General features: G+C 37.2%; 1 protein-coding gene across 3 annotated transcripts in view; it reads right to left on the reverse strand.

Annotated features, from left to right (window-relative positions):
* The window catches only part of kalrnb (kalirin RhoGEF kinase b), a 71,862-nt gene that overhangs the window by 21,999 nt on the left and 28,010 nt on the right, over positions 1 to 21,853 (reverse strand). The window contains exons 14-33 of one of the 3 annotated variants that reach the window (XM_052559290.1): positions 21,244 to 21,439; positions 15,854 to 16,020; positions 14,409 to 14,528; positions 13,337 to 13,555; positions 11,945 to 12,094; positions 11,485 to 11,599; positions 11,233 to 11,348; positions 10,629 to 10,751; positions 10,097 to 10,279; positions 9,789 to 9,913; positions 9,451 to 9,517; positions 9,164 to 9,270; positions 8,079 to 8,148; positions 7,679 to 7,768; positions 7,185 to 7,277; positions 6,962 to 7,073; positions 6,329 to 6,519; positions 6,104 to 6,205; positions 5,373 to 5,515; positions 5,065 to 5,167 (exon numbers count right to left, since the gene is read on the reverse strand). In XM_052559290.1, coding sequence (XP_052415250.1) covers positions 5,065 to 5,167; positions 5,373 to 5,515; positions 6,104 to 6,205; positions 6,329 to 6,519; positions 6,962 to 7,073; positions 7,185 to 7,277; positions 7,679 to 7,768; positions 8,079 to 8,148; positions 9,164 to 9,270; positions 9,451 to 9,517; positions 9,789 to 9,913; positions 10,097 to 10,279; positions 10,629 to 10,751; positions 11,233 to 11,348; positions 11,485 to 11,599; positions 11,945 to 12,094; positions 13,337 to 13,555; positions 14,409 to 14,528; positions 15,854 to 16,020; positions 21,244 to 21,439 — 2,592 coding nt within the window. Of the gene's footprint in view, positions 1 to 2,033; positions 2,376 to 5,064; positions 5,168 to 5,372; positions 5,516 to 6,103; positions 6,206 to 6,328; positions 6,520 to 6,961; positions 7,074 to 7,184; positions 7,278 to 7,678; positions 7,769 to 8,078; positions 8,149 to 9,163; positions 9,271 to 9,450; positions 9,540 to 9,788; positions 9,914 to 10,096; positions 10,280 to 10,628; positions 10,752 to 11,232; positions 11,349 to 11,484; positions 11,600 to 11,944; positions 12,095 to 13,336; positions 13,556 to 14,408; positions 14,529 to 15,853; positions 16,021 to 21,243; positions 21,440 to 21,853 lie in introns of those variants that run through there. The other 2 variants (XM_052559291.1, XM_052559292.1) reach the window with 2 other exon arrangements.

Raw genomic sequence — 21,853 nt, forward strand, 5'->3', positions numbered from 1 at the left:
GGAGGTCTGTCCATCTCTGACCTGCCTCCTGAATACATCAAAACTTCAGACTCTGCTGCTGGGTGTCTGCACTGGGCCTGTCCTGACCCAGCGTCCCACCCTAGACAGCGGCGCTCCCTGAATGTAGTGATGTCTGAACTCCCATGTTCTGAGGGTCAAAACACACATTCAGCTGGAAGGTAAAACAAAACTCGCCTCTTTCTCATATTAGTTCATTAAACACAGTAGAACCTTAAAAAAATGGACCTAAACATAATACCAAGACAACATGTCATGGCTTTTTGGACATTTACCATGCTAGTACCACAGTGCTATATAAAAAGTGTAATCATTCAGTAATGTGAAATATCAGCCTCAAATCAGCATAACATAAAATGATTCCTGATGGATCTTGTCACATTGAAGACTGGAGAAATGATCACAGAAATATAAATAATAAATAAAAATAGTAAATGCATTGAAATAAATAACACCCAAATAGTTGTGTCGCGATTAGTCTGTGATCATTGCAATCATCTTCATTTAAAAACGACTGAATCATGTGGGAGGTGCACATCATGATGTAAAAACAAAAATCGATGTGCTTCGCTTCCTGTTTAAATGTGTGTGTGTTTACACATGTATGCAAATGTTTTTTTGGAAGATTAGATTTTTTGTGTGTTAATTGTCTTTGCTGCATCTGTGAGAGTTTGTGTATGAGTGTGAGCGTGTTTGTAATTATGCGTGTAACTAATGCTGTTCTCAAAGCTACAATGGAAATACAAAAGCCTCTAATATAAGATTTAAAACTCTAGAATCTCTGAAGAGTGAGGCAGAGACGAAAGAGTGTGTGATCGGGTGGAGGAGAGAGATACACCCTCCTCGAGGGAACACAGGGTGTTTTCCCTCCTTGATTCTTTACAGCTGGACAGGAATTCCCGCCATATGGAACATACTATTCCATGCTGACAGAACTCACAGCCATGAGGAAAGCATAATCTCCCACAGAGAATCAGACAGGATTACATATGTGCCATATGAGAACATTTAGCCCTCGCTTTCCCTTTCTAGAGCCAAGATGTACTGCTAACTTATTAATATACATGTGCAGTTCAAGTAAAATTAATAACATGTAGTAGAAGACACACAGATATTCTGTTTTGCATCAGTCACTAATAATAATACTAATAGGGTAACAATTTGACATCTCTGACAATCACAAAGTAATTTACAATCATAATATAATGCTTAAAATCCATTTATATATCAAGTTCATTTAGATATTAACATCACATCTGGTTTATCCATTATATTATATATTTAAATAATTTAGTCTTCTTTAATATATTTTAATTATTAATATATTTCAGTTATTTTATATATGTTTGAAATAATTAATATATTTGAATATATTTTTGATTTACATAATGCTATATATTGTTCAGCTTTGAAAACAGGAGTCTAGTTATTATTTTGGACACTAATTAGAATATAATGCATGTTATAGCTTTAAAGATCTGACTAGGCAAACACACACAAACACATGGAGTAGAATATGAACAGCCACTCCCTTCTAAGCAACCCAAAAACACAGTCCAAATGTGAGCTCATGCTTATGGGGAAAGAAAACACACACACAAACGCACTCCTACATTTAAAGAGCAAATGTCAGCAGAGACACTTGAAATAATTTGAGAAAGTTTATGGGGAAAACCCTTACAGTTCTTGTTAAATCAGAGCCACTGCTGGCAAAAACAGCATTATTAAAACACTTTTTGATATTATAGCAGTGTAAAAAAAAATTAAAAGTGGCAATTTATGTTAATTTGGTACTAAGGCATTGTACTGGAAACACAGGTGCGCATCAATGTATAAACACATTGCTTTATGAATTATTCAAAACATAAATAAACCATACAATTATGTGATATCCCAAACAATACAGCAGACACATGTCTCCTTAAAAACTACTACTAATACAGAACTCCTTCACCAAAAAAGCACAAGCCAATTTAATCTGATATCTAAAACCCATCAGAAGCATGTCTACTCACAGGTCTGGTTCTCTTGGGTAGTCTGAAACTCCTCCACCTGGGCATGATTCTATCTGTACCACCAATCCAACCAACCAGAAGTCAGTCTGCCAACCAGATCTGCCTTCTGATTGGCCGACAGTCAGGTAGAAAATGCACTAACCAAAGTTCTCACTCCCAGATTCTCACACAGAGCTAGTGACTGAACTCATCCTCAGCATGTACGGAGAACATATAGATCTGCACAGCTGAGTGTTGACAGGGTTCTGCCCATGCGGGAGAGAGAGGGAGAGATTGAGAAAAAGAGGAGGAAAACAAGCACTGACTCCAACAGAACTAAGAGAAGTGAGAGAGAAGGAAAAATGAAGTGAAAAGACGCAACACCCCAAACTGGGCAAGGACAGAGTGAGGTCAAAGATGTTTTTTGTGTGTGTGTGTGTGTGTGTGTGTGTGTGTATAGGTGTGTGTATAGGTGTATAGAGCATTGCGTTTTAGCCCAGATGGACTGCGTCCACATGGTCGACTGAAGAAGAGATGGATGGACCGGATCAAAGATATGAAAGACTGGAAAAAGTGGAAAGCGACATATAAACCCCTGCGACAGCATGGAAAAAACACTAGGAAATAAGAATAAAGAACTGTGTGTGTGTGTGCATATATGCATGTGAGATAAAGACAGAGAGCATATGGAAGATAAACACACACAGGCACATACAGTAGATTTCATGCATTTTTAAAAACAAGAAACATTACTTACTGATGTGTCAACTTTAAGTCAAACTAAAAAATATATATATATAATTATATAAATACAAAAAATATATCTAAACACACACACACACACACACACACACACACACACACCCAACTACATGTAATCATTTTATTTTCTAAAGACTAAACCAAACCAAACCTTAAGGCTACTCCTAATTTGTATTTTGGGAATAAAATAAATAACACATAGTTTTCTTATGAATATCTCTTTTTTACCTTTGAGTAAAAATGGAGGTTATGTCAAATTTAGCTAACTTCTGGGACAAATGCTGACAGCATGGCAAACCTCACTACCCAGAAACACAGACAACAAACAGAGTCAAGAAATGTCTAGCCAGTAAAAATAGCGAATATGAGGAACCTATATATAGTTTTATATTTGAATGTCCATTGAGTCTCCCACACACACACACACACACACACACAAACACAGCTATACATAAAAACAACACACAGACCTCAAACCACAATGACATACTGTAAGAAGGTCCTAGTAATACAATAACTCCAAAGAGACAGACAGACAGGAAAATAAAAATGATATGTGTAATTATATGACTAACAGAGCTGGGTAGTAACAGATTACATGTAATCTTGTTTATGTAATCAGATTCCAAAAAGTTAAGTACTAGATTAAATTACAATTTTAAAATACTTTGTCTGAATTATTACTGAGTAGGTTATTTAACCATGTATTATACTATGACAAAAACATGAAAATGCAGAAATTCACATTATTTCCTATGCACATGTAATGCAGGCATTCACACACTATTTTTGTCAGCAGAACCTTTTTCACCAAATATATTTACTTGATATCCCTGCAAGATTTAAGGACAGAAATTTATAATTAAGTACCGCATTTATATGTTCATAGTTCTCTGACATTGGATAATGGTAATATGACATGGCAAATATTTATTTAGTAAATAAATAAAAAAAAGGTGTCCCTTTATTATATCAATACAGTGTACAAGGTTATCCTATTTAAATCAAATTGATAGTTAATTCTGGCTAAAAAAGCCTCATTTAAGACAGGAGGACTGACATGTAAAGTGACCAATCACAGTTGTCAGAATTCTCATATGATTATGGCTGTGCAGGATGTACATGCAGGTGTGTTCAAATGTCATGTTTAATTATACACATTTCATTGTCTTTTAAAAATTTGACAGACAGACAGTGAACGGTCATAAGTGTGTCATCTGATGTCCGTGCCCTGACTTAAACCACATGAACACTAACAAAACAACTGATCTGGGAGCAGTGTGTGCTAGAAAAAGTGTTTCTAGGAAACATGAGCCACTCTTGACTCAGAGCTTTTTGGCTGTAATTAGACGGTTAAATGAAACAAGAGCGGAGAGACTGGCCTGAGGTTAAGAGCAGGCGCATGTAATCATAAAATTACAGAGAAGAGAGGGAGAGATGAGAAGCGATGATACAGTTTTTTGCCGCACTAACATACTGGATGTGAATAATAGTGAATCAGAACCAAATTTAGCAGGACAGAGATGAAAATTATATAACAAAGACAACGAAGGCAACAAGAAAGTTGGTGAGAGAAAGAAAGCAAAATGACTCATCCTGCACACAAAAATAAGTTGGGCAAAATTGTAAAACAAAACACAAACACATTGGGGGGATTTTGGACCACAATCATCAAGACAACAAAAGAGGGCAAGAGAATAGAGAAAATAGAAAGGAGATATTTTTAATGTATAAATGCAGCCTTGGTGAGCATATGTCTTTTTTTTTTTTTTTTATAAACCCAAAATATATACAAAAACATACCCTGATATCCATGACCAAACTCTATACTCAAACACACACACACACACACCACACACACACCACAGATGAACTTGTTTGGTGTCTAAACAGAATTATGTGTGTATGAGAGAGTCAGATTTTCCATAGGGGGAGTAACTCCCGTTTGATTTTTCCAATTTGAGAATTTTTTTTTAAAGCACACATTATTAACATATTTCTCATATGTTTGAGGAAAAATTCATAAAATCCTCACACAATCAAACCTGCATACACAACCAAGGAATCAAGCATAAAAAAGCAGGTTATTCAGTTATATTAATATCAACTGTATCAAATGAATGAATCAAATCTCTCTTCTTGAACTTAATTTTGATACCAGCGATTTTAACCAATGCTTTTGGGGTTTCTGAATATTTGAGGAAAATTGTCAAACCCAATGGCAATACAGTGTCAGGGTCTACATAGTGCATGTCAGAGTTATTACTGTGTTTTTGTATTTTAGTTGTACCTTGTCGCTGTCTACAGTGTTCTGGGAGGTGCGGGAAGCGATGGAGATTGTGTCCGGCTGGCTGCTGGCATCACCCTGGCTATCTGCGTCCTCAGTCGTTTCCCTGAAAGATTAAATAAAACTAGAAACTTCATTTCTATTGCAACCACATACACAATCTATAATACCTAGCAACAAGGTCTTCTATAAGAGCCGTGCAATTTGTGAGCACATATATATTGATTCTCTCAATGCAGAAAAACCTGGGAGATAAAAAAGACAACTCTGCTTTAAGGGAATGAAGACAGCAGGTGGATGAGGTCAATTACCTCTTGCTGATGCTGCGCTGTCTGGCTGGGGTTTTGGGAGGGTGTATGGGCTCCTTTAGTGCCCCCTTCAGGTGGACGGTTCTCTCCTGAATCACTTCCCTGATGTTTCGGATCCACTCTTGTTTCACTTCTATACTGGAGGCCTTTGGGTGGATGAGAGGATGGGTAAAAGAGAGAGAATCACAATCCCTCAAGTGAGTAAAATGGCTCAAAGCATATTCACCAACGTCAGCAATTAACCAAAAATTAGAGCAGCATTACCCCTAAATATAAGAAATACATATGAGAAACATGCCCCAGATATTTAGGATTTAATATGTTATTTGTTGGGATATTCATTTGCAATTTCTAGAACATTTTATCTTTTCCTAACTGGGCTGCAATTTACATTTATTTTAGTTTTTTTTCACAGTTCTTTAAGGAGTGAAAACTAAATAATAGGCCTTTGTGCAAATTGTCAAATATTTGGCTCATTTATTCATGATAATTGTTTCATTAAATGTGGTTCGCAGCATAAAAAAAAACAAAAACTGTAAAGCCTGACATAAGAAATAATAGTAAATGTAGCAATTATATAATAATTTACATTTATAATAGTCATAATATCAAGAATGCATGTTAAAAAGTACCCTCATAAAGGTATAAAATATTACTTTCTTACTAACATTGGCCACTGCTCTAGGGTTTATATGACACTGATACACACAGATATACAATAAAGCACATCTTACCTTGAGAACCGTTTTGTTGTCAGATGTAGGCGTCCGGCCGGCCCACAGAGCAAACTTACACGGATCACCTTCAATGTGTTCGGTGACTCCTAACTCTGATGTCTGTCAAAACACATTTGAATTCACACTACCACTAACGACTTACTGATAAAGTGGGAAAAAGGCACCTCATTTTGGCGATGATGTTTACACTTCATGACAACGTGTCATCCTTGAGCTCCTTACCAGCAGCTTGTTCTTGTAAACATATTTGGTGCGTCCTGACGAGTCTTTCATCTCTTTACTGAAAACGAGAGAGATCTCAAAGAGGAAAAGATGTCGGTCCCGGCCCTTGCGGATCAGAGATTTGGGGTCCCACACCTGGAAGGTGTCCTGCAGGATTAGCTCCCCCTGTACAGCCAGGTTCTCATCAAAACCTGAAACCAGAACAACAATTACACAGATAAACAAACGCAAAAATATCAAAAACTCATCATCAATCTGGAATTCAGATTCTGGCTTCATCGAGCTAAATAAATAAATAAACATTTAATGATAAATAAATTGTAGTAATATTTTTTAGCATAATTGAAGTGAAACTAAATAAAAACAAACAAAATTGTATTACTTTTTAAATTCTATTTTAAAATCTGGCAAAATGTATTCGTCAAAATTGTTTTTAAAAGTTTTTTGTCAATTATTTCCGGATTATATGAATGATGTTAAAAAACAACTAAAAAAACAATTCGTTTGTGAACAAATAAATATCATCTGTTTTCAAGACGTTCATAAGAAAATGCTTAAAAAAAGCTATTTGTGACTTAATGCACTTCTGCACACAGTTCTGTTTTCAGTTCAGCTGGCGTGATTATCGCTCACCCTCCAGCATGCTGACGTGCATGGCGTCATTAGCACGTTTAGGCACACTGAGCATCACCTCCAAACCCTCCTTTATCTCTCCTTTCCCTTCCTCACAGCATGTCAGCAACTCCTGTTCACGAACACATTTGAGCCGACACACGCAGAGACACAAACACAACCATTTAGTGCCGCAAACTGATTCACATCAGGTCAAGTCTGAACAAACACACTTCATCTCCACCTTCAGTAAAAGCTGGTATTTGGTGATTCTCTGAACGGGTTTGATCAGGTACGATGAGATTGAATTGGCCAGTCCATGTCTCCGCTGAATCTCCTGTGAGAAACAACATGAAATAACATTTTATTGCATAAATTATATTTAAAAAAAAACAGGTTAACCCAGCCTTTTCTGGCCTAAAATGGTGTTCAGCTGATCTAGCTGGTCTCCCTTACTAGTCAATCTTGTTTTTAGTTGATTGGCCAGCCGGACTATCTCCAAAACAAGTGCACAAAATCCCTTTAAATCCCCCCCCCCCCCCCCCCAAAAAGACCAATTTCCCACCCTGTGTTATCAGTTATTTACATCAGTGCATTCACATTGGAAACAGAGAAGTAAGGGTGGATGACAGCATCTATCTGGCGCCCCCTGTCTGCTTGTTGAGTCATCCCTATCGTCTCAACCCCATGCCACACAAACCTCCAAAACAAACCCAGAGGAAAAGAGAGCCAACTCACATCAAAGAATCTTCCAGCCTGGCCCTGGATGAGCTGACTGGAGTCAGGTTTGTTTTTGCAGTAGGTGACGTACATATGGAATTTATCAGCCTTCAGTACATGAAAAAAATAAACACATTCACTATTTATGATGTAGGCAATCTCACCAGAGAACCAGAAGCCACTGCTAAAACATTAATACTTCACAGCTGAATTTATATTGTGGACCTTTCAAGTTTTAAATTATGATTAACAAAAATAAAGTGTGGGCAAACTTCCTATTTTACCGCGTCTCAGCACACACTGGTGTTTAAATATTCATACGGAGTACAATGATGATGACTAGTCCGTACTGAAATCACAATGTTCTCCAAACAAAGAAAAATTAGAGGAAAAAGATGATGATTCATCTGTATCTTACCCATGTGACAAAACAATGGCCCACATCTTCTGGAAGCTGCTCATAGTTTTCCAGCTCTTTCAGAAAAATGCTGCAAAAACAGACAATGCCAAACATAACTAGATTTGAACACTTGTTTTGCATGCTCGTCTAAAATTAAATGCAAATTAAATTTAAATAAATGTATGCATTTAGCAGACGCTTTTATCCAAAGCAACTTACAGTGCATTCAGGCTATACATTTTTACATATCATGTATTCCTGGGGAATCGAACCCCCAACCTTGCGCTTGATAACACAGAGCTCTACCAATTGAGCTACAGGAACACTATTGAGTAACATAGTAACTAAAGGAACACTATTGTCTACCGCTTTAAATTCTCAAGCTCATTACAGCAGGATGGTTTCTGATTGGCTGTCAATTTTTTATCGTTCATCAGCTTGAGAAAAATCTTTTTGAAAGTGATTCCAACAATATTGTTTCTCTGTGCCTTTATCGTTATAGTTGTGGTTCGGACTCTGCGATTCTTAAGATCGAGAACAACTTTTAGAACTATATCTTTATAGTTATCTTCCTTGGTCTGAACGGGCCTTTTATTTTTAATTGTATGTTTAAGTAAATTATTATGCGTTTTAGAACTGTTATTTCATTAATTTTATTAGTCAATATTTATATATAGCATTCGTTTTGGGTACAATTTTAGAAATATTAGATCTTTATGTTTTTATAATAGTTGCCAAGGACAAATTTCTAGTTTTCATTTTTTAAGTTGGAAGTATTTCATCTTTTCATCTACAATATTTCTATTTCATTTTTGTTTTATTTCATAGATTGCTTTACTCTAATTAACAAATAAAAAAATGGTTGTACGTTTATAATAACACAACAGGGGATGAAAACAGAAATGCGTCAGCTAAGCAACTGCCATTGAGATGAATGGCAATGCTAACGTATAGGTTTCTCCAGGTATTATAGATCTCCTTGGCGAACATCACTGGGTACTCACATACTTACACAGGCCATCACAATTACAGATTTATGAACCATTAAAGCGACAAAGTGAATAAATAAACCTGGAAAGAATAAAGCTTGTTTGGAAACATACTTGTTGTGGAATTCATAAATCTCCTGAATATTCCCAAAGATCACATGTTCTTTGTTCGCGATTCCAGATGGGATCTCAGCACCGCTTGTCATTTCCCAGAGAAAAGTCTGCACAAATAAACGCACAAAGGAGGTTGGTTCATCCTAAGTTCACAATTCTTTTAAATCAAACAGAGTACAGTATGTAACTATGCAACCTTGGATGAATCTTGCGATCAAAAGCCATGACTGTCTGAGATCAGTAAGAAAACCTCTAAAGCTTCCCTTTGACAGAAGAAACACTCTCACCTCCAAACACTCCTGTAGGTCTCGTACATAAGCTCTTTCTGTCTGGAGCAGCTCAGCCATAATATACCTACAGAGACCAAAACGCCCCACTGAAAGCCCAGCATATTAAAGACATTGAAATGCAAAGAACGCCTGAGACAGCACTTCATAACACAAAGCTAATTCCTCAGGAAATGATTAAGATTAAACAGGATTTCATGCGAAGACGGAGCTATTGATGCTGTGATTTAGTTTGGGACTATCGGCTTAACCTGCGCACAGGAAGCAGCCACACATTATGAGGATTCTGAGTCATATTTAAAATCTCTCTTAGTCATGGAGTTAATTTCATCACTCACTCTTTCTTTCTGGCCGATTTCTTCTTTTCCTCATTAACCTCGTGGTCGGGATCGTTGAGGTTGACCTCTGGGTCAGAGTGGGTCAAGCTGGCTGGGATAATGTCCAGCTCAAGATCTTTATTGCCCTTTTGGAGAAGTCATAAGAAATACTAAAAATTGCAGTGTGTGTTTAAGCAAAGGGGTAAATTCCTCAGGATATAAACCTTTATATACAGTGATTATAAATATACAAGATTTAGAAATATATTAAATAATGCATGAAATGAAGAATAAATGCAGGATCTATTTCCTAAAAAGGGACGGCTCACCTCAGAACACACTCCTACCGCTCGGTCCAGGCTGCAGCGGTACTGACCCATCCTCATAGAGAAGTCTCTGTACCTTCTGTCCACCGTAGAAACCCACCTCTTCAGCTCGGTCACATGGACATGCCCTTTCTCAACCAGACTACCAGCCAGCTGGATCAACAGCTTCACCTTCTCCTGTGTTTGCTAGAAGAAGAGAAACAACATCAGGTCATATAACACAGGTTTAGACACATACATGTTCACTTTATATACATAATATATGTACGTGATTAGAATTGTACAAAGCTTAGTGATAGACAGGTCAGGTTTTGAGACCTATACTTTTTCACTCTAGGTGAAGGCTAAATATGTTTAGATATGTTTATGGTATTTACGGTAATTTCTGAAGTTTATTATGGAAGAATGGCCAGGATATTCTTCATAATAATTCTGCTTGCATGTTCCACAAAAGCAATAAGGTTTAAGACAACCTGACAGTGAATATATGATGACAAAATGTTGAATAACTGCCCTCAGTGACTGAGGTTGTTACCTTTACGGATACACGGAAATCTTCGTACTCTTTTAGTAGTTCCTGAGTTTTTTCGCTGGTATCACCAGGCGTCGTGTGTGTGGACAGAAAATATTCTCCTGTCTCCTGTAGCCAGTCTATGGCCTGTGTAGAGAGAACAGTTTTCAAAATGTAAAAAAGTTTCTTGTGTTTATCTACAATCTCATTATTTGAGATTTTTAGCATATTTTCTACTGCACAAATAACTAACTGGTTAATTATAAAAGGTTGCTCGATTGCTGGGTTGAAAAAAGAAGTGCACTTACTGTAATTGTATTGAATGTTTTCAAATCTTAAAGAGTACACTTTCCTGACAATGTTTCTACATATAACTTAGAAAGTGCAATTTGTGAAGTCAAATTAAAAGTTTTATATTAAAGCACATTTAATACACAAGTGCATTTATTTGAAATATGCAGTCACATGCCAGAAAACATAACATTCAGTGCACACTTAAGTATATACTTCTAAAGTAAATATATTCTAATGTGTAGCTCTTTTTCACAAGGGAAGGCAAAAACAAACCAAACCACCATCATTATCGAATCCTTCAAATACTGTGCTTGCATAACGCTCTCTCACTCACCTGTTTGGCATGTCGTTCGAACAGAACGTACTGTTGGCATTGATCTAAACGTCTTTTTTTCATAGTCCAGAAATGAAGGACACGATTTTCCCTCTGTAGCAGCTCACTCAGAATGGCTACACATGAGAAGAAAACAAGATAAGATCAATAAACAATTACAAAACATTCAGGCACAAACACATACAGACATATTTTAGACATTGCAGACAGAGATTCTGAAGGTAAAATGACTTTAAGTAGTCCTGAACTGACCTTTGACTTGGGACTCAGTGGCTCGATTGTGGGGAGCGACCCCAGGCATGCTCACATTGTTTCGATGGATGTATTTAAGAAAGACCTCCGCATTACGACGTGCTAAAGTACACGCCTGGAACCCGAGAAATGAAACTTGTTGTAGAATCAGTGCATCTAAACAACTGTACAGTGACATCATCATAGACCATATTGATAGCAGCTGTGTTGATGTAAGATGGTCAGTGACATTCTTAGACACACTAATAATTTTGTTCAAGGTCTCTTTACTTCAAAAGGATTTTTTTCCATACGATGACCCATTTAAACTGACACATGTGTCCTCACATATTTTTTTGCTGTAGATGCAGTATATATATATATATATATATATATATATATATAAAGGGTAAATTGGTGAGAGAGTTGATGAGCTTCTGTTGCAGGTATTTGAGTCTGTGTGTGTGAGAGCAAGGTGTACCTTGAGAAAGGCTTCTTTCTGCTCCAGGTGTTTGTTGATGAGAGGGCTGACATGGTCAGTCTCTGCCGTTGAGCCCAATTTATCATGACCCCCACACCAATCCTCCTCTCTCCTGTACTCCAGTTCCAGACTCTCCAATACATTACATACCTGCGACAGACATACAGTAAGTTACCCACACAGCAGCGTCACAAAGCTTAAGCCTCTGTACTGTTCACAATGGTCACAGATATACTGACAACATAAATAATAGAATACAATGTAATGACAGTAAAGAGTATTTATTATATTATTATATTAATATTAATATTAAAAAAATATTTTTTATTACATTTTATTAAATTTATTACATTTCTGCCATAAAAAAGAAACAATATTTATTCCAAAAATATTCATTACAAATTCATTTCAAAATATATCTGATAACAGAGTGCATTTTCAGCAGATTCTGGAACCGACACTAGGGGGAGCTAACATTTCTGTTAAGGGACAAGAGGGCATGGTTACTGTCCCATACTTAGATTTTTTTTTTTTTTACCGTATTTTCCGGACTATAAGTCGCACTTTTTTTCATAGTTTGGCTGGTCCTGCGACTTATAGTCAGGTGCGACTTATTTATCAAAATTAATTTGACATGAACCAAGAGAAATGAACCAATAGAAAACATTACCGTCTCCAGCCGTGAGAGGGCGCTCTATGCTGCTCAGTGCTAGTCTACACTGCAGACATAGAGCGCCCTCTCGCGGCTGTAGACGGTAATGTTTTCTCTTGTTTCTAAATGAATGCGACTGATAGTCCAGTGCAACTTATATATGTTTTTTTCCTCATCATGACGTATTTTTGGACTGATGCGACTTATACTCAGGCGCCACTTATAGTCAGAAAAAACGGTACTTTCATTGCAGCGAACTGCAGACACCCTCCATCTTCCCCAGCTCCACCTGTATAGATCTGCTATGGTGTGATCATGTATGCTATAGGGGTTATTCATGTTATATGTGCAGCAGCAGTATTTCTTACATGCTCACAGCAGCATGTTGTGGATGTTTTGGAAGTTGCAAGTCTTGGTACTTGCTCTGCCACAGCAGCAGCAGCAACGCAGCAGATCTATTCCGCTAGGACCAAATACATTGTCCCTCCAAGAGTTGTCATGACAGAACTTTAAGTACATTGCAAAAGGGTCTTGAAACCCCCCTTTTAAAAAAAAGAACTACTTGAAAACAAGGCATCTTAAAAAAATGAACTGCAAATGCATATGTCCTAGTGGTTTAGAACTACTGCTATGAATCAATTTGGCAACTTTGTCATCAGTTCACATTCTCAACCACATTCACAGCTACTAGTATTTGTGGGCAGTGACAGTAACCATCTATTACATCTATTACAACTCACCTGTTCAGATGTTTTGTAGAAGGCCACAGAGGCATTAACCAGCTTTAATCTGTCCTCCATCTTCAGCATGAGAGTTTGCCAGTGCAGGGCCACGGTTTCAGCACAGGCCCGGACAGCGTCTGGGTCATAGTGACCCACCTGCAACATCAGCTCCGCCCTCTGCTGGAGCTGCAGGGCGCTCTGATGGGTGCGCTGCAGGGAGTCGGCATGGAGGAGAGACTGTGGACAGCAGAGAAAAGTGGCTTTTTTTAAGTCTTGAGATGTGCTTAAATTTAATTTGTTAACTGCCAGTACACAAGGACCACATGAGAGGCGGGTAAGGTCACGGGGGGTTCCTTGAAGGAGCAATTAAGACACGATCAGTTAGACGTCCTGCCGTTCAAGGCCAAAACAATCAGTGGTGAAGCACAGCCTGATGCTTTCACAAGAGCACATGCTGGATGAATAAAACTAGCAGTCTGATTCACACGTTTGTTCTGGCGTACTTGGATGGCCTTATTTGATGAAAAGTGGTACTTGGCCTGAAAAGTTAGAGAACTGCTTGCTGTAGATGATTAAAACATATATTTGGCGGAAGAGAGATTTTGGCAGATCCTCAGTGCTGACTTCCTTTGATTTAGAGAACCTGTCGTTAGTCGAGAATTATAGGCAGCAATTTGCTGAATTAAAACTCAGTCCTCATTTCAGGCTAATGTGCTTCTTACTGCTCATAAATTTGTTGAGTAATTGTTTTGTTGTTTTAAATCAACTCAGCTGTTTTGTATTCCATCCCTTTGATGAATATAATAAAGAGGGGCTTTATAACCTACAGACCAATTTACCTTCTGTTTATGATAACAGATAACAACAAAAGGGATCATGTTCCTCTAACATTTCACAAAATGTTTTTATGACCCCCCACAGGGTTAAATAAATAAACTGTTTGATAGAAGCCAAAAATTATTTCCTAATTGCAGATAATGGTGTAAACAAGGTTTGATATTGAATGTTAATCTTCATATTACAGCATAAAGCAGCCTTGCAAAGCTGCCCCCTGCAGAACTGATTAAGGAAAATGTGTGTATGTGTGTACCTCCATGGCAAGCTGAAATTGTTCATGCTCTCTCTGAAGTTGTTCCGCCTCAGATAGGGATCCTGCATTCGTTGTGCTCGCCGTGAGCATGGATTCACCGTTACGGATCCAACCCAGCACCTGCACACACACACACACACACACACACACACACACACACACACACACAGCGGCATGTGACAAAACAGGCTACAGAGGTGAAAAATGAAAGTCAATGAATTATTTTTGATGAATCTGTTAACATTCAAAGGTATTCATTTACAATTTGGTGCAGCCCTTCTGCTTTTTCCATTTTCGGACAAAATTTGAGAAATGTGCTTTTCCTTGCTGTAACTCAATGTCTCAACACCGTCAGTTACAGAAATAATGTGCCATGGCAAATAATTAATAATTCCAAATCTAGCATTCAACCATAAATCTAGACTGTATGATGGTTCCAAACTCATTTTCAGTTCCATCTACTGAATTCTCATCACTGTCACTATTGACAAAAATTGCAATGATGCTATTATAAAAATATTATGTACATCAGCATATTAGAATCAATGTTTAAAGCTTCCAAGAATTCAGCTTTGCGTCACAGAAATAAATTAGATTTTAAAATATATAAAAACAGCTTGCATAATAGTTCACAGTATTATTGTTTTTATTGTATTTTTGATCAAATAAATGCAGCCTTGGTGAGCAAAAGAGACTTGTCTCAAAACTATAAAAAATGATTTCCGACCGCAAACTTTTGAACAGTAGTTTGTCCAGTATAAGCATATGAACTACTGCCAGTTTTCCCTAATTTACATTAAATATATATTCATGTTCTGTTGTCATTAAATAAGACGAAATAATGCAGTTGTTTAATAAACATTCTAGAAATCATCTCTGCTTCATATTAAAGTGAAAATGTTTGCATTTTCAAAACTAATTGAATGTAAAATTGTTCTAATATTTTGTTCCTTATCTTAAAAATCTGTGAAATGGACATTAAGGATGCAGAAACATTAAATATGAGCTGAAGGGATTCCCACGTCATTTAACCCTGCCTACATTTACAGTCATTTTCTAACCAAGATGAAGCTGAGAAGCTGTGAAGTCCCGAGGTGACAGCACTGCCGATAAGAAAGCAGTGGTGTCTATGAAATAATCCAAGTGAATTGAGTGATTCATTTTTCTGAAATGCAGGGCTGCAGTCTGCACCCCCGCACAGCTCTGGATATGAGCGACAGTGTGTGTGTGTGTGTGTGCTCAAAGTGTCAAAGATAAAAGCAATTAGCTGGGCGCTTGAACTCAAGGCTAATGGCATCAGTCAGAATCTTGGATGGAAGCAGAGCACAAGCTTTTTTCCTGAATCCACAAGTCAGGCGTTCCTCACAACATGTTGATGAGTGTAACTTAGGGGTCCTTAAATGTGACCATGAGCTGAGATGTAGCGATTGATTTTACACACACACCTGTTTGACCTCGGCCTGCAGGTGTCTTAGCTGAAGGCACTGCTCCAGACGTTTGTGTGTGTGTTCTGCGCTCACTTCCAGCTCATGCTGTTTTTCATTCAAGAACTCCAGTAGCTCTTGAACTTTTGCCGCCAAGTCAACATCTTTTTCTCCAGTGATTTCCATACCTGAAAAACATACGCAGATTTAAAACATAAATATCAGCAGCATATACACAGTGACACATATACGCCTAAGGTAGATTAAATATAGCAATCTAAGAACCATATACAAACAAATTATGCTGTTTTTAATAAAATATCAGGCTATACAAATGTTTGACAACCCGAAGGTGTCCAACTGCTGTTTGTCTTCTGCATGAACAGTATATAATCATTTAATTTTATCATAACCTACTTCAATCAACTTCTTTTCATGAAATGTTTTACTTGCAAAAGTGCTATACTTTTCCAATATTTATTTTACAGACTGAATGAACAAGCACATAAAATTAGGCATGCAATTTAAACGTGTTGTAATTTCTGTGCCACTAATATGAGAAAATTAAATGATAAAAAATGATAGATTTAAAACAGGATTCCTCTGTTGGTCATGTGTTAGTCAAACAGTCTCTTCCCAAACAAGTCAAGGCAGGCCATTGGTTGAGCTGTCGGGATGCTCAACCAATCAGTGTTTTCTGCCAAAGGGATGCAGTGTTTACACTGTTTTTGCAGAATAAACCAACAAATAAATATAGTCGAACTCGGTATACACTTATAGTTAAGATTCATGTTTCATGTTTTTGGAAGAAATGAGATGAAACGCCTATATTTGATCACAAATGCATTAATATTGAGAAGTATTATTACAACTTTAAACAAACTGTTCTCTATTTTAATATATTTCAAAATGTAATTTATGCACAGCTGGATTTTCAGCTTCATTATTCCAGTCTTCAGTGTCACATGATCCTTCAGAAATCATTCTGAAATACTGATTTACTGCTCAAGTACTATCATTTATGGTTGGTGCTCAATTAGTAATTTATTTATATATTTATATATTTATTTATATATTCAGTTATTTATAATTTATATTAATAATAAATTGTATATATACATATAAGAATGATTTCTGAAGGATCATATGACACTGAGTAATGATGCTGAAAATTAATTGATGCTAATCAAATAAATTTGGTCAGAATGAGCTACTTTTTTCAGCTACATTAAAAAACTGAATTATTCCAAACTTTCATCTCTGAATATCAAAATGTTATACATCAAAAGAATGACCCATTTTACATGTAAGTGTTAGCTTAAAGGTTATGATCAGATAAACTAAAGCAGTTTCAGATGTTTTCTCTCCTCTGTCCAGCAGGGGTTGCTGTGCTGTGGACCTCCTCTGAAGGTCTCCTCTCTGCTGTGATCTCAGTGAGCAGTTATGATGGCATGTGAGGGGCCAACATGTCAGACAGCTGAGCCAGATCCATCATATGTGCCTTCACAGGTCTATAACTGCATTAGTGCCAGACAGACAACCAGCGGGCCAGAGACAGAGACTCTCTCCGGGTACAACACAGGCCATTTTCTTTTACTAACCCTTACATCACCCCACTTCCTCAGCTAACTGTCTTCAGTACAGCCTCACAGCGGGCCGCAGGAGTCGGTTCCAATGGGAACGTGATGCATGAGTGACAGGAGGGCCTCTGCAGTATCCCAAGCCTCCAAGGCAACCCCAAAGTGACGAGCGAAGGCCCTGTCACCATGGAAACCTCAGTATATGGGATGTAAAGGGGTGGGTTTCCATAGCAACCTCACCCCTGCATGCAGAGTTAATAGTATGGAGCTCCGTCTTCTCCCTCTGCTCCTTCCAATCCATTTCACCTTCACTGGCTGTCATGCACACATTTTCCATCCTTATCTTTCCCACCCAATCCTCCGCTTCTCACTCTTCGTCTTTCATCACACGTACTGTATCTAAGACAGCCCATAATGTGGGTAGCAGGTTTTTGCTGTTGTGTCCATGGTAACTGTCAATAAAATGCAACAGAGCACGGAGGAGTGGAGCGATGACTGATTCACACTCTTTTATCTCTCCACTGAACACTAACTCATCATCACTCCTGCGTTCTTTTCATCTCTCGCTGGACACTACAGCAGACATTAGCAAGCCGGCTTGCTGACCCAATAAAAAGAAGGATTACAAACATTATTAAGTCAGATGTTTGATATTGAATGTTAACCTTAACCCTAACAAGATGAAATTTAAAGGGGTTAGTAAAAAATAAATAATGTTTCCATCACATGATGTGAGTTGCATTTGCACAAATAAAAATGGACAGAGAAAAAAAATGCTAAGATTTAAAATTTAATTTAAAATCATAAGATATGGTTTAATAGCTATAATATTGTTTTTGAGATCAAATATTAGCATAGCTATGACACTGGCATCTAACAATGGCTTGGAAAACACAAGCCATTGTCAATGCAACTTGGGAAATAATCTAATTTTTGTGAGTGGAAATATTCAGATATAACTCCCACTGTAATTGCTAACATTTTCTTAAGTACATGTAATTTGAAGGGTTAGTTCACCCAAAAATGAAAATTAGCGCATACATTACTTTGCCCTCAAGGCATCCAGTGTGTATAGTACTTTCCTCTTTAAGATGAATCCAGTCAGAGTTATGTTAAAATTGTCTTTGATCTTCCAAGCTGTTTAATGGCAGTCAGCGTGTGTTGCAGTGCATCAGTCCAAAAGATGTCAAATAAAGCGCATCCATCCATAATAAAAAAGTGCCTCGCACAGCTCCTGGGGGCGAACAGAGGCCTTCTGTAGCAAATCGATGAATTTTTGTAAGAAAACTATCAATATTCAAAACGTAATAATCACTTTAATCTTGCTTGCGCCAACAGTTGTACAAGGAAGCAGCTCCGGGTGGATGACGTATGAGATGGCGTAGCGCATGCGCCAGTGAGTCTCATGAAAAACAACATTTGTAAATTTCTTGTACTTTTAATTTGTGGCCGTTGTTTTGTTTGAGCCCTACACTACTCTTCCATGTTTGTCACTTCTGAGCGGCGTATGCGCAACCGACCTCATACATCATCCGCCAGTACCTGCTTCTGTTTACAACTGTTGGCACAAGCTAGATTAAAGGGATTATTATATTTTGAATATGGATAGTTTTTTTCTAACAAAAACGCATGGATTCACTAAAGGAGGCCTTTGTTCACCCCCTGGAACCGTGTGAGGCACTTATTTATTATGGATGGATGCGCTTTATTTCACTTCTTTTGGACTGATGCACTGCGACACCCGCTGACTGCCATTAAGCAGCTTGAAAGATCGAAGACAATTCTTAATATAACTCTGACTGGATTCGTCTTAAACAAGAAATTCCTATACTGTACACTTAGGATGTCTTGAGGGGGAGTAATACATGGGCTAATTTTCATTTTGTGGTTGAACTAACCCTTTAATCACACATTTCTTTCCCAGTTACCATAACAGATTACAGTTACATTTATTTTGTAAATAAATTACATAATTGCACTACAGGTAACTAATTACTCCCCAACACTGCTGAAATGACACGAAGGTGATTAGATGAAGAAAGAAGTTTTATTTTTGGGTTAACTTAAAAAAAAAGAAAAGAAATTGAAAACCCATTAATCTCATGCCATTATTTATGCAATTGAAATTGCATTCATGCCAACAGTTGCAATAAACAGTCTGTCAATACATCTAAATTCATAAGATTTTTTTTTTTACTAAAACGATAAGCTAAATAGAAATATATTAAAAAAAACAATGAAAAATGACAAAACAAAACGAAATTACTAAAATTAAAATGTACTTGAATTACAAAATAGATAATAAAAATTAATTATTTTATTAATGAAAAGATGAATAACATTTTATATAATTACAAATACTATGGTAGTAAAAAATTACTACACCGCATATAAACGTACTAAAGTATATTTTGCCATTACTCATACACAGACCCCAGTATGAGGGATTTCACTATCAACATTCTTCACCAAATTTATGTTTGTGGAAATCCACAGAAAATGCGGCTCAGTAAGCCACACTTATAGACCCCTTTTGCGCGGACGTCAGAGGTACGTCATGGCGCTAGCTGGAGGCAAAACAAACGGAAAACTGGAGGCGGCTAATACAAACCAACACAGGGTCGGCTACTCAAGGAGCTTTAAATGTCGTCTTGTTGTGTTGTTGGTTGCCAGAATCGACGGAGAACATTTTATATACATTGTTGTGATTAATTGTGACCGGAATTTAAGAACATGGTAAGAAAGAATAAATACAGAAAGTTTATAATTAATTTGCAGTCTTCAGAATTTTTATTTCTAGAAACTATTTACATCTTAATAATAATTTTACTGTAATGTCACTCTTTATTTAATCTAAGGATTTATACGCCCTCATTTTCTCTTTACTATACACGCTCGGTTTCTCTATCAGGTAAGTGTAGGTGTCAGGCCACTCAAATCAGACAGGTAATCCTGTCAGATCGTCCATCCAATGAGTTATTGTGTACGGGTCGACCAATCTGGTTCCGTCCGTTAAAGTTAACTTTTTCAAATTATTATCGTGGTCCCGGACAGTGAGTAACCTTAAATATTCAGATAAAGCAGATATATTCAAATTTTCTCCAGCCATTGTTAAAAAAACAAGCTAAGAAAACTCGCTAGCTACCATTTGTTCAAGTGTTGAGGGGAATCTTTCTGCCTCCAGCTAAGCCCCGCCCACAAAAATACGTCACATTGTTTACCAACTGTAAAAGGGTCTATAGAGAACAGACAGAACAGAACACATGGACGTTGTGAAAGGCACAAAAGAACGTCTTCTGTGTGAAAGGCCTTTTGTCTACGGCAGACAAATATGGATTGCTGTGGACTGTACGTTTGCAATAGGTTTATGTTTAATTACACAGAAATAATGTCTATTATTATTTCATATGATGCCTATTCAATGGTTTTCCACAATCTGCCACAACAATGTCTTTACATTTTCCATAAATAGTGATATAAGTGATTAATTCCTAATCATTTGAGTCATTAATCATGTAATTCACTTCATAAAAATGTATCTCATTGTCATGGAACCTGCTTCTGATCAAGCACCCTTATTATATCAGTGTCTGGTGGAGGAAATTGTGCCACACTGCTCAAAGATTCCATGACCCGACAAATGCAAAATGAACATCGGAAAAACCAAGCGTGAAAGCAAACACCAATAGTGATACCACACAGCAACAACTGCCAACAAACAGCAAAATCATTAACACACTGATTCAGCAGAACCCTACAACTGTAGCATGAAACTATTACTCTCTCTCGCACTCTTCCTGTGTCCTTTACTCTGTCTCTATAACTCCTCACCTGAAGCCTGGACCTCCATGATGTACTGGTGAAGATCCTGTCCCTGCTGTATAACCTCGTAGGTCATGTTGTTCATGGCGAGTTTGCGCTCAGTGTGCCTGTGTAATCTCTGTTCAGCCAGCGTGAGTTCTTCTGTGTTGAAATCAGTTGCCTGTCGGATCAGATCCTGCTTCCATGCATCCAGCTCACTCATCACCTATGAAATAGATGCATATATTACCAGTTTTCACACATATTAATAAAAGAAACTAAATATTTGCAATATCATAAAAATGGATGTGAAAAGCACTATTAAAGTAACATACAAGTAGTTTGAATCAATATGATTCATGGCGTGTGAGATCAGTAACCAGAATTTAGGTCACTAATTGCCAGAAATCTTGACATCCGTGATGCCCAATCTGTGAATGAATCATTCTTTTGAATCGGATCTTTTCAATGATCTGCTCGTAATTCAATAATCTGGTTTCAGTGGTTTACAGCTCGCTGGACTGGAGCAGTGCTGTTATCAGTAAAAAAAAAAAAAAAAAAAAAAAAAAAATATATATATATATATATATAAAATTGAAATAAAAATATAATGAAGCTAAATAGAAATATAAAACCACCC

Source organism: Carassius gibelio, chromosome B6 (genome assembly GCF_023724105.1).
Source record: "Carassius gibelio isolate Cgi1373 ecotype wild population from Czech Republic chromosome B6, carGib1.2-hapl.c, whole genome shotgun sequence".
Taxonomy (NCBI): domain Eukaryota; kingdom Metazoa; phylum Chordata; class Actinopteri; order Cypriniformes; family Cyprinidae; genus Carassius; species Carassius gibelio.